The sequence below is a fragment of the Terrapene carolina genome, unplaced genomic scaffold (assembly GCF_002925995.2).
Source record: "Terrapene carolina triunguis isolate 2854851 unplaced genomic scaffold, T_m_triunguis-2.0 Scaffold210, whole genome shotgun sequence".
NCBI classification, from domain to species: Eukaryota; Metazoa; Chordata; order Testudines; family Emydidae; genus Terrapene; species Terrapene triunguis.
In genome coordinates this window covers 6,813,644-6,826,690 of record NW_020664561.1, presented here as the reverse complement: position 1 = coordinate 6,826,690, position 13,047 = coordinate 6,813,644, and the positions used below count along the sequence as shown (strand labels likewise).

At 49.0% G+C, this 13,047-nt stretch overlaps 1 protein-coding gene across 2 annotated transcripts in view; it reads right to left on the bottom strand.

Annotated features, from left to right (window-relative positions):
- LOC113407307 (retinoic acid receptor RXR-gamma) overlaps positions 1-13,047 on the bottom strand; it is a 109,465-nt gene that overhangs the window by 8,198 nt on the left and 88,220 nt on the right. For both annotated transcript variants that reach the window (XM_026655657.2, XM_026655656.2), the window contains exons 4-6: positions 12,744-12,923; positions 2,525-2,685; positions 946-1,075 (exon numbers count right to left, since the gene is read on the bottom strand). In XM_026655657.2, the coding sequence (XP_026511442.1) occupies positions 946-1,075; positions 2,525-2,685; positions 12,744-12,923 (471 nt within the window). The remainder of the gene's footprint in view (positions 1-945; positions 1,076-2,524; positions 2,686-12,743; positions 12,924-13,047) is intronic.

The window sequence follows — 13,047 nt, the reverse complement described above, 5'->3', positions numbered from 1 at the left end:
CCTCTGAGTAGCTAGTGTTTCTGCGCACACAGGTAGGGATGAACTGGACCCTGAAAATGAAGATAGGAGGCATCTCCCGAGAGGCGCACAACTCAGAACCCAGGTGAAACCAATGGCTTTCAGGGTGACGGGGCGGGAGGAATCTGACTCATGATTTCTGAGCCCAACGGCTGGCGAAAGGACAGCCAGGAGGGGACGGGGCAGGTTTCCCAACAGCCCAGAAAACACAGGAGAAGCAACAACAAAAAATGTTTGGGAAAAAAAATCTGCTTCTTCCTAAAATCATGTCCCTATAATTTTCTCTTATCCTTGTACTAGAAGCTGTTTTTTCGTACAGGGGAAGGACACATTCCGTAGCTCCATTAACCAAACAAAATACACTTTCATGAACAAGGAAAGAGAAAGACTGAGCCATATTCTGTTAGCAGCCAGTCTTGCCCAGATGACATTAGTAAGTTACTGGGGCCCAATCCAAAGCCCCTTGAAATCAATGGGAAGACTCCAATGGGCTTTGGATCAGATCCTTTGCACACCCCTTTAGCACCTCACAATGCCTGCACCACTAGCCCCAAGGCTGGTAATTTATTGCTAAGGCCCAGTTTTCCAAGCTCTGCCAGTTTGGCTCATGGCACAATTAAAGAGCCCCTGTTTTATTATGGACCTTGCAACATTGCTATGTAGCACCAATACATGAGGCCACTGACAACAGAACATGAGGATACTGTCACCATGGTGTTTGGTACTGTGTCTTACCACAATTATTTTGTTCCCCAGGACAAAGCCATTAGGTGGCAGCCCGAGGATAACATTGTGACATACTAAAGCACCCCAAGGGGCCAAGAAATCAGCAGACATCTCCAGGATGCTGTAGGAAGAAACAAAGAAATAATGCAAGATTCAGATAAACAGGAGCATTTGGGGATGCTGGGAACCAAGGAATTTTACCTGCCCGCAGAAGAATCACTTGGTCTTCCAGTGTCAGCTCTGAGAAGTGGGGGATTCGCTTGGCCCATTCAACTAAGGTGAAGAGCTGCTTGTCCGCTGCATGACATATATTGGTGACAGGGTCATTTGTCTAAGGAAGGAAAGATATAAAGGAAGAGAATGTGCCACTGAGAATTTCAGCAAATCAGTGACAATAATCTTGTTCCCTGCAGCCAATATTGTGTCAGGTTAATATTACTCAGAATCACCTTCAAGATGATCAAATCCTTTGCCAGCTACAATTCAAAATGTGCATTTAACATTCTGGTTTATTACTAGGTTTGGCAGAATGAGATTTATATTTTTTATAATTTTAACTCATAATATCGGTTTATTTGTAAGCATTTTTTATTATTTTTATCTATTTAAATTTTCACAGTTGCAGTAAATTATGGGGCATCAGACAATGGGGGGGTTAGACAATTATTTAATATAGTCGACATTGATATAAAAAGTTAAAGCTTTATAACTTTTAAAACACAAATTGTCAACATCACATGTCAAAATATACTATGCAAATATCCTTAAATGAAACTCTAAAGTTTTCAAGCAGCTTTTTCCTTCCTTTGCCGATCTGAAATTTTGATCATCATCGATGGAAATATTTTTTCATCAGTCTGTGTGTGTGTGTACGGCAAAATTAACCTTAATTGACATTGATAAAAATTGAATCCTTCCAAGCCTCTTTATTACCTACACTTCTAGGGTGCCAGTTCAAATCCAGCCAAAGTTAGTAGCTGATTACAAACTGTTCCCTGTTTGTTCAGTGTCCTCTGTGAAATAAGACACTGAGTCTCAGTCTAGTTCTCACTATACCGTCCACATCACTCCACCATTGGCAGTCCTGGCCAGTGGCTGAACAAGCTCAACAGTCCTGTTCTACTCAGAAAAATGAGTTAATAAAATCAGACATCTTTCATCCAAATTCCACCCGCCATCTCACAGATGCCAATTTAACAGAACACCTGTGCTCCAGACACTGCAGTGCCCAGACCAGCAGGGCGCACCAGAGCACGGTAGACTTCAAGATCGGCCTTACTCATTATTAAACGCCGAGTTGGTTGAAAAAACAGGGGGGAAAATTCACACCCGTGGTTTGCGACTTTCTTTCCACATGATTTTTTGTAAATAGCTGGTCGATGACTGTTGATGATTCTGTAAAAACTTTCTTGGGAAATTTCTGCCTTTTTTTTTAAATCAGAATTCAAATTTTTAATGAAAACTTCCATTGAGAAACTTTAATTTTTGGCCAGTCCTACTAAACAGTCTGTCAGCCACAGCAACTCACTAATGGCCATTGGAAAGTGACTCTGCTGCAGATCCCGGAATTAGTTAACAATCACGTTGCTTTGATCTGGAGCTGCCACAAGCAAGACGCCCGTCTCACTCCCAGCGGTGGTTCCTTCCTGGATATATAGCCCCATCAATCAGTTACCTGCTGTCAGTTGTAAATACAGGGTAGAACGTTGCCATCACAAGCTGCAAGTGGCTTCATTGAACCTGACCCGCATGCAAAGCCCTGACTTAAGCAGACACTTACCGAGTTCTCAGCATTCACGTCGCTGTACGATTCCGTCTTTGGTTCAACAGCCAGTTCAGCTTCTAAAATCCTCTCCACAGGCATATCCTCATTGCCATTGCTCGTGGACTCGGCTTCATTCTCGCTGCGCTCTCGGCTTCTCTGTCTCTCCTCTTGCACAGCTGGAACACAGAACAGTCCTCTGTACCATACGGGAGCTTGGGATTGCTTCCCATCTTTCTAACTCAGCAACAGCAGCGGGATTGATCCCTCGGATAAAACCCCACCCACGACTGAAGAGCTTGGTGAGGAGGATAGGAAACAAAACAGAGGCAGCAAGATGCAAGGCTCCATTGACATAGTAATACTGGAAGCAGACTTTATGGGCCTGATTGATCATTACCACACACCTTGTGTCATCAGGGTGGTAAAGCACTGGAATGGGTTACCTAGGGAGGTGGTGGAATCTCCTTCCTTAGAGGTTTTTAAGGTCAGGCTTGACAAAGCCCTTGCTGGGATGATTTAGTTGGGAATTGGTCCTGCTTTGAGCAGGGGGTTTGACTAGATGACCTCCTGAGGTCCCTTCCAACCCTGATATTCTATGATTCTATGATCATTAACACCAGTGCAACACAACTGCAAAATATGACCATTCGTACAAGGGTGGTGTGTTACACATGCCTGGCAGTGGGTTTAGAATGACTGTGAAATGTGCCGGGCACCACTCAAACAAACTCTTTTGGTGAACAGAACCAGGAGAGGTTTTAATTTGGCAAGCCTGCGTCATGTCTGGATTTGGTTTTGCAAACCCCAAGTCAGGCATGATTTGAATGAAAGGCCCACTTTTATCTAAAACCTCAAAGTTGTTGGGGGTTGTGAGGATACGGGAGAGTTCAGCTAAATGACTCTCGCTTGGGGCCATCGCTGTTCACTAGAACGTTGCATTGGAAAAGCAGCCCACAAAAGTCACAGAGAAGCAATTGTTCGAGAAGTGACATGCTGTTATTCCTGCGGGGCAGTATGAGAGCAGCAGCCGGCAACCCTCCATGGAGCAAAAGCAGAAGAGGATGCATTTGCAAATGTCAAGGATCCAATGGGGAAGTTTGTCAGGGCAGCTGCCTCAGTTGGTTGCAGTACGTCAGGCACTTGGAATCCATCATTTAAAAGAGTGCGGCTCAGCCTTTAGCAGTCAAAGAGCAACTTGGTCACTGAATAGACCCTGGGGAAGTACAAGAGAGTGAAGCAGGTTGAGACTGCAACCCACAAACATACGTTATGTGTTTACTGTAGCTCAGCAAACAATACACTCATCAAACCTGCCAAGTAAAGGTGACAGCATGAGCTAAGCAACACAGCACTTTTCACTTAATTTAGCCGCTGATGCTAATACACATTCAACCCGCCTGTCTACGTGTCTCTCTTTCTGGATTTAAATTGCCACACCTGCCATTACACACTGATTTACACAACAGCTAAGGATGAGCCCCAATACTGAACAACCCAGAGCTTTAGAGAAGAGCAGATCCAGGTTCAAATTTTGCTCATGGCCTCTCTCTCTAGTGAGCTGCACTGAACATCCCTGAAATTTGGGGCCTTAGCTCCAAAATGTGTGATGCAGGGAGACCCTCTGCTAGGACCAGTGTCATCCAGATTGGAAATGGGGTGTACATTTTTAACGCTGAGAGTAATTTACCACTGGGACAATTTACTGAGGGTTGTGGTGGATTCTCCATCACTGGCAATTTTTAAATCAAGATTGGATGTTTTTTCTAAAAGATCTGCTCTAGGATATTGCGGGGGCAGGTCTCTGGCCTGTGTTACACAGGTGGTCAGACCAGATGATCACAATGGCCCCTGCTGGCCTTGGAATCTATAAATGAAACTGGCAGAAAATGGGAACATTTATTTCTAGATAATTATATCATCTCACAAACGTACTGAGTGAGCATTAGCACAGACAGCAGCGGTTCTCAAACGGCTCTCCAGGGATCCCATTCACAGGGCCACCAGAAATCCGAGGAGTAACTGCCAAGGAGAAGGTGGGGCTTATGAAGAAGAGTGGGAAAGGAGGTGCTCCATGAATGTCCATCTTATGAAAAATGAATTCCATCTCTCAGTTGAGGGCAACTGCACATGTATTCCCCCCTAGTGGTTCAGCAAGGGAACCCACTCTCAGGTTTCTGGCTCCTTTGGCTGTCAGCTCTCTTGGGCGGAGACACGCATCTCACTCCCTCCTGATTAGGGTATGTCCAGGCTGAACTACTCTGTGAATTCAACCAACAAAGACAGTCTTCCTCTACAGACCTACTCGCCTTCTCTTGCAGGGTCTGATAACAGTGTAATGCCACAGATATAAGTTACTCCCACCGCACTTCCTATGCATGTCTATTTTATTCTTAACATAAAAGCACCACAGAATCCAAACATGGGAAGTGGGGGTTCTCTTTTCTGATATTCCCCCACCCCACTCTAGGAAATGCTAAGAGATGGGCTTCCCAAGGACTATCGCAGAGTCTGGTCTGTTTCTACGGTTGTCACTCAGTGTTAATTTCCATCACATCTGTCCTGATGCATCAGCTCTAAACATGGCTTAAACCTGACACCACGTGGTCCGGTGTGTCAGGAAAGATCTCCTTGGAAGCATCTGAAGGTCTCCCTGTGTGTAAAGGGAAATGTTGCCCAAGGATATTTCCAATAAAGTGCCTGATAATGGATGACCCTCAAAACGTTCATTGGACCAGGATGGTTTTGAAAAATACCTGAAAAAATCTGGGTGCTGAGCCAAGCATTATTCAAACTCTTTGCCTCTCCTGGGTTTGCATAATTGGGCTGGGAATTTCATAAGAGATGTCTTTCTGAGATAACCCTTTTCCAGCTCAGCTGAACATTCAGAAATGCACAAATATTTTTATTAAAGGCATTTTTAAAATCAAATGTATGAAATCTTTTAAAAAATCTTTAAAGCTAGATATTCAGCCTGTGTAAATTGACATGATTACAATGAGGACGGCCATGGAAAACCTATGGTCTAAGATTTGGCGAAAGATTGAGGCAAAGGTTTGCTTCAGTTCTTATTTATCCAAATCAGTTCTATCTTAGATATTTAGATGACCCTCATCTCCACAGTACCTGAGCACCTCACAATCTTTAATGTACTTTTTCTCCCAACACCCATTGTATTATATTCCTGTTTTACAGACAGACAGACTGACTTGCCCAACTAAAGTATTTCTCTTGAGCAGTCTAATCTCAATGTACGTTGGGCAGGGACACGAACGCCTTTACTCTAAAGGAGAATGACATAATCGGTGTGACATAAAACAATGTTAATGATAATTAAATGGCGCCCTGGCTTTGATTTTGATGTGTGTGCACTGGAAGATGAGATCTTTTCACATGTGACCCTGTAGGCAGTTGTAGCAAGAGCATCGGTGTGGGGCGGAGCAGGGCTGGGCTGGGGATCTGGGTAGCTGTCATGTTATGACCAGATTTTTATGTTAACATACCACATTTTTCTGCACAATTACTTTTCTGCAGAGATGAGGCTAATGAGGAGATTTCCTGCAATGGGCTTTAGTGAGGTCCCCTCCAGCACTCATGGGCGAGGTGGTGATGCATAGTACCCATTCCTCACCCCTTTTGGGGGGAACAAATGAGATGTAACCGCTAATCTGCATGGCACGGGTTCCAACAGAAGCGGTGCTGTCACTTGGAATCAGCTCTGCCCTGACCTTCTCCTATGCATAATTGGCAGGTGTGCTAGCTAATCACATGGCTCTGGCACGCCGGAGCCCACCTCCATGAATAGCCATGGGGTGGTAAAACTGGTTTCAGAAAAGCTTGATTCTTCTGGCTTTCCCTTTTCTGGCTGAAGGTGGGTCAATGGACTCAAGATCCTCCCTTTAGCCCAGCAGGAGGGGAGTCCTGGAATGAGGGGCTACATGAGTAACTGGAGCAGCCCGAGGAATGAGAGTGTAAGGTCCAGCTGGTATAAACCAGCATAACTCGTCTGTAGCCAGTGGAGCTCCAGGCTCCCCAAGTAGCTCAGTAGGAATAAAAGCCCTCTCTCAGCTCTCCACATTGCTCTGAAACGATCTGTGGCTCTCTTTGTTTTTTATTCCCTTGTGATTTTGCACTCCTGGGTTCATGCACCAAGGTACCATGAAAAAGCCCATTCTCACGGCATTTCTCACCCAACCAGGAAGAGGAAGGACATGAAGGTTCACTAGAAAGTCTGTTCTCGTGAGATCTGTAATCAGCTGCGGAGGCCTAGGAGGTTAGCCAGCTAGGATGTAATTCTGGCCCTGTTGACATTAATGGCAAAACTCTCATTCACCTCAATAAGGTCTATCTATCTAAAATGCTTATATGGCCCTTGTCACCAGAGTATCTGAACGCCTCTATCTCTAATGTATTTATCTCTACAACATCCCTGTGCAGTTGGGCAGTACTGTTTTCCCCACTGTACAGATGGGAAACTGAGGCACAGAGCGATCAAGGGCTTGTGTACACAGGGAAATTTACCAGCATAATTATACTGCCATAGTTATACTGGTATAACTGGCATAATGCCCTCTGTGGATATTCCTATTCCAGAATAGTGGTATAATTGTACTGGTAAATTTCCCCTAGACAAGAAGCTAGCGGCTTGCCCTGGGGCACACAGAATGGCTCTGGTGGAGCAAGAATGGAACCACAGTCTAACTGCCCAGGCCAAAACTCTAACCATTGAACCATCCTTCCTCACTCAGGTCAAGCTTTCACTCCTGATTTGCTGTGATTGCTGCTTATTACTCTAGTCGTAATGGTCTCCCTCTTCCCTTGTGCTTCCCCCATCTGCTTGCTTGGCCCATCCACCTGTGGTCCTAGGTTGTAAACTCTCTGGAGCGGGGCCGTGTGTACCCAGCGGCTAGCACAGCGGGGCCCTGACTCCTGAGAGAGTTTGGGAAAGGTTCTGATCAGCTTCTGATCTTTTGGATGCTTGGCCAAACTCTGACCTTCCTGAGGTTCACCCATCAATATCTTCCAGTTCTGCTAGGCAGCACTTGTCTCTGTCTCATGGGAAGCTGCCGTTGCCCCATGAACACCGACACTTTGGGATCCCGTATTCAACTTCTTCCTGTCCCGTAAGTCCTGGAACCTGTCTGAAGCCCCAGTGACTATTGCAGCAAACCCCGGGCAATCTCACAGATCCTCCAGAGGGTCCTTCTCATGCTGTCTGTCTGTGGAGTTTATTCCCCCAGCACGCAGCCTGCTGTTAGCATTATAATTACTTTAAAAGAAAGCAGCAGCAATTTCTAACTCCTTGAAATTACTTGGCACCTGGCTGGTGCAGAGAGCTGTGCTTGGAATTAGGTTTTGGTTCACAACTGGCAGCGTAACCGCCCGCTGGCAGTGGCTGCACTAAGCCGCTGAGACAGAGCATCATTAATCACCCTGCCACTAGAGGAGTGGCCTAAAGATAGAGGGCAAAGCTCCAGTTCAGCCTTACCCTCCGTCTGGCTCTGAGGCCACCTCGCCAAGGGCTAGATTGTCCCTCCCCTTGCAGAGGAAAGTGGGGCGAGAGCGGGGACTCTTCTGTGTGCTCCCTTGTGCTAGCTCAGCTGGCTACACTGATTTTCAGCACAGGCATCCTCCAGCGTAAAGAATCACAGGGGGTACTAGAGAGAGGAGGTGGTCAGGGGTGTGGGCCTGCCCTCACACACAGCAGGCTGCATCCATGCCCCAGCCTCTCACTTACCATGAAAACAGCGGCTGGGAGAAGTGCAGTGGCAGAAAACTCATCCCCAGAAGGACAGGAGCATCCTGTCTCTCGTAGTTTGTCCCATCAGTGCCCCCATTCCCGCTGGCTGGTTTAGGATCAGCCCCGATTGGTTCTGAAGGGCAGTAGGGATAATCCTAACCAACCAACCATGCTCTTGGCGAGTGTATAACTGCCGTTGTGAGGCCTGCATAGTCCCTGCTACAACAGTATCCAGTTCTAACATGCCTAGTCATGCCCTGAGCAGAAAACGGGCTATGCTGTAAGGCACAATTGCCCTTGACACCAGTGTCACAGAGTCACAGCAATCAAGGCCAGCAGGGATGACCGGATCATGTGCTCTGACCTCCTGTATATCACAGGCCGCCAACACCAACTGCCCCCGCACACTACACCCCACAACTGAAATGAGACCAAAGTGGTACAGCTGGTCAGTGGTGGAAGGTTGCTCTATCCTTCTGCTCAGTCAAAGCGAGAGAAGAGGCGAGTGTCACAGGGTCTATCAGGCCTTCTCCGCCCCCAGGCTGGAGCCATCAGTGCCCTCACACATCCCACCCAAGGAAAATCCACTCAGACCAAGTGACCAGCAACACAATGTTCCAGAGGAGTAAATACTGACCAGTCCAGAACCAGCAGGCCAGATAAGAAGGTAGCGGCAGGGCTGGGTGAGAGGATTTTCTCCTCAGTTAACCCAGAACCCAGGTCCAGGCTAGGGCCTTGCCCTAAGCACTGCAGCTAAGCTCTTGTATTTTGAAGGATAGTTTTTTCCCTCTTTGTTTAAAGGTGCAGACAGACGAATCCTGAATTGCTGTTTCTGTCCATAGACTGACGCCAAGCGTCCCCTGCGCCAAGCCGGTGGCCAGAGTTTGCCAACTAAGGTGAGGAACGGCTGCAATACCACATGTGGCCCTGAAGGAGGCACTACCGAGCAGCCCTGCCTGCCACAGGGAGGGTAACAACAGGTTTGAAACGGCCAGGATTGTACGGCACCCACCTACTTGTGCGGTGTTGTATAAATACCAGCTGGCTCTGTCTTTTCCCTACACCAGGAGACACCTGTGAAGCTGGCTGGCTGTTCATGCCTACTTTAAAAAGGAATAAATGCTTCTGAAGGTGGGGGTGGAGGACAAATCTCCTTTGAAAGGAGAGTCACTGGAGCAGAACTCTGCTCTGGCGGCTCAGCAGAGCTGGGGAAGTGCATGCGGACTCAGTCGCTTTGCTGAAGTGGAAGGATGCTGCTCCTGAGCTATTTTTGCATCCCCAAGTATCTCCAGACACGCGCTCTGGGCTGGAGAAGAAAGGGAGTCCTTTGAAACTATAGCAACAGGGTTCTCACCAAAAACAATGGAAAGGGACAAGGAGAACAACGTGCAGGCTCTCACGGGGTCAGATCTCAGCTGGACTGAGCTGTATGGCTCATTGCGTCGTTCCAGCTGGAAGGGGCTCAGCTCGGTGCTCTGAAGGCAGCTATTTTTGTAGATAGAGCATGAAGAGTCATCAGACATTTGTGCTCTCAGTGTGGAGAAGCGGGAAAGGGCAGCATGCTCCTTTCGCCCCGTGCTCAGACGCCCAACAGTCTGCAACCACCATTTGCTTAGAGTGTGCAGCAGAGAGTAACCGTACGTACTTGTGAGCACAAATACAGCCCCCCTAGCTTTGCAGGTAAGGGCCTCATCCCCAAATTGCACCAGTACAAGGCTGCAATGCTGGCTGAAAGGACATTGCGACTGGCTAAGGGCCTGATCCAAAGCCCAGTGAAGTCTATGGGAATCTTTGCACTGACTTCAACGGGCTTTGGATCAAGCTCTCTATTAACATTCCTGACTCATGGCCAGATTGTGCCCAGCTGCCTGCATGGCCGTGCAAGGGTGGAGAAGCAGGTGCATGAATTCTCCTCCGTCTTGCGCTCCTGCCCAGCGCCCTACCCCAGTGATTCCAGCCCTGCTTGGGGCACAGGGGCTGCTCCCTCCTAGCTCTGCCTGCAGCACAAGGGTCCCCCTGAGGAGGAGAGAAGGGAGGGCTGGCTCAGCACACATGGGGAGGGGATGTGGCACCTCCTGGAGGGGTGGAGCAATGGCCACGCTGCCCCTGCACAAACCTGCGGCTGGCCTAGCTGCACCTCCCTTTACAGGGCTTGCATGAGACACAGCCACCATCACTGCACTCACTGGCTGCCTGCTTCTCTCTGAAACTGCTCCAATCAGCCGCGGGACACTCACTAATCTCCCAGACGGCCTGGCTGGGTAACTCCCTGCCCCAATCATTCAGCTGGATTTCCGCTTTGCACATTTCCCCTTTCCTGCCTATTTGAGCTGGTCTTTGCATAATTAATTCCCTGTCTAATTACTTGATTAACTCACCTAATAATTAATTTGTTCCTTAGTCGATCATGCCCCGTATTAGCGAAGCTCTGCCTGCCTGCCTGATTCTGCATAACTGATTTTCAGCCTGCTTGATTGACAGGAAGCCACCGCTTCATGGTTTCTCTACCTAAGTGATTGGTGCTGAGTCATAGGGGCGATGAACCAATCTGAGCAATGTCCACAATGCCCCTGACTCTCTCATCCTCTGCTGCACTGCCCACTTCTCCTCCCACCCTCTTCCCAGCTTTACTCCTCCCTTGGGTCCTATCTCCCCGTCTCATTCCCCTTCCCTACCACTCCCCATCCCACCTCCACACCCTCCTTCACCTTCGGTATCGCCTGACTCAGCCTCGCTGCCCCCTCCAGTCGTTCCCACCTCTCACACGCTTTTCCTCTGCCCCACTGGTGCCTGCCTTGACATCCTCACCCGCATCCCCGCCTCCCTCCATCCCTCCTGCCCCCTCTGGAACGCTCGTTCCATCTCAGATGAGATCAGGGTCACCCATGAGCTTTTCATCTCCTGCTCCTTGGTACTTGCCGAAGCCCTGCAGCCAAGGTCTCCAGCCATGACCCCTCCTTTTCTCACATCCCAAGTTGCCCCCCAAGAACGGTGGGCTTCTCTCCCAATCATGATATTCTAACCCCTTCCCACTCCTCCTCATCTGAACTCCATTGGACTCTCCTTCCCCACCTCCAATTCTTTCCCACCACTTAGCTCTTCCCCTCCCCTCCTCACCATCTCCCTCAGTGACCACACCCTCCATGATGCTGTCCCATCTGACCCCTTAGCCCACCTGCCTCCTCACCCTGGGACCGTCCACATGGATTACCTTCCCCCCTCCCTAAAATGGCCCCTCCTGACCTTGTCCTCATTAAACGCCACTCCCTCCCTCTCTGATAATGAGAACCAGGCCTGGAGGACAAGAGGGACATTGGGAAAGTCACAGGGTGCTTGAACCTGGGACATCAGTGCAGTGTGTGAAAGGAAAGGCCTAGCCAGGGCCGGCGCTTCCACTAGGCGACCCTAGGCAGTTGCCTAGGGCGGCAGGATTTGAGGGGCGGCATTTTGCCGTACTCGGCGGCAATTTGGCGGCGGGGGTCCTTCAGCTCCGCGTCTTCGGGGCGCTTCGGCGGCGGGTCCTTCACTCGCTCTGGGACCTGCTGCGGAAGCGCCCCGAAGACGCGGAGCGGAAGAACCCCCGCCGCCCAATGCTCTGAGGAGGAGCGCTGCCGCCTGGGGCAGCAAAAACCCTGGCGCCGCTCCTGGGCCTAGCACAGTCTCATTACCTGCAAGCCAATTTCTACATGTAGAGCAGCCTAAGGGCTGATCTAACATAGGCCTCTGAGAAATGGCTGGGCCACGCAGAGCCGGTGCAACTTATGTGGCAAGTGCTCAGTGCCTGATCCACAGAGGATGCAAGTCATCTTGCTACAGTTCCGACCTTGTGGACATAGGTCCAGATCCTCAAAGGTATTTAGGCTCCTAACTCCCAAGGGATGTCCCCATGGGAGTTAGGCACCTAAACACCTTTCAGGCTCTGGGCTTTAGTCCTTTAGCACAAGCTGCAGAGACTCCTGCTTTAGCTCTAATGCTCCCTGGTAATGACTAAACTGATGGTTGTTGCAGACACATACCGGTACTAGGGGAGGAAACCTCAGTCATGGGTTTCCACTGTGTGTGGGTCTGCCAAGAGGAATCCCTCAGAGCATGAAGCTGTGATGAACCTCGTTATAGATTTTAGACACCTCTGGGAGGCCACCGTCTACCTTTCCAGAAAGGAGAGGGCTTGGGTTGCTATGAGAATCAGAACCAGCCAAGGGCTGACGCAGCAGCGGAGCAGTACGCGAGGATGCTCTGCCTGGACAGTAGAACCTTTGGAGCAGAACTGGGATCCGTAGCTCCAAATCCGAGATGAGGCTGCGCTTTGGGTGCCTGCGCAGCTAGGGGCTGAGGAAAGGGTGTGTCCTCAACTGTCTATAAAGCTCTCCTGAAATACCACCTGCCACTGTCTGGAATCCCACCAGTCCTGGAACGTAATGAGGAGTCCACTTCTTCCTCAAACTAACACCCAGCATGTGTATTTATATACCCACCCCGGTGTATATTACTACCTACCTTCTCTCTTCATACCCATAGCCAGGCACTTCTGATAGCGGCAGTACTGGCAGCGGTTGCGCTGACGCTTGTCTATTAGACAGTCTTTGTTATCGCGGCATGTGTAGATAAGGTCCTTTCTTATTGTCCTCTTGAAGAACCCTTTACAGCCTTCACAGCTGTACACCCCGTAGTGCTTCCCTGAGAACACGAGGAGAAGAAGTCACAGATCAACGTACTGTGTTTTTCCCTTAGTCAGAGGTTCCCTTTAAATAAGACCGATGAGGGAGGAGTTTGGAATGGCTCTACTGATGCAGTTTTGGAG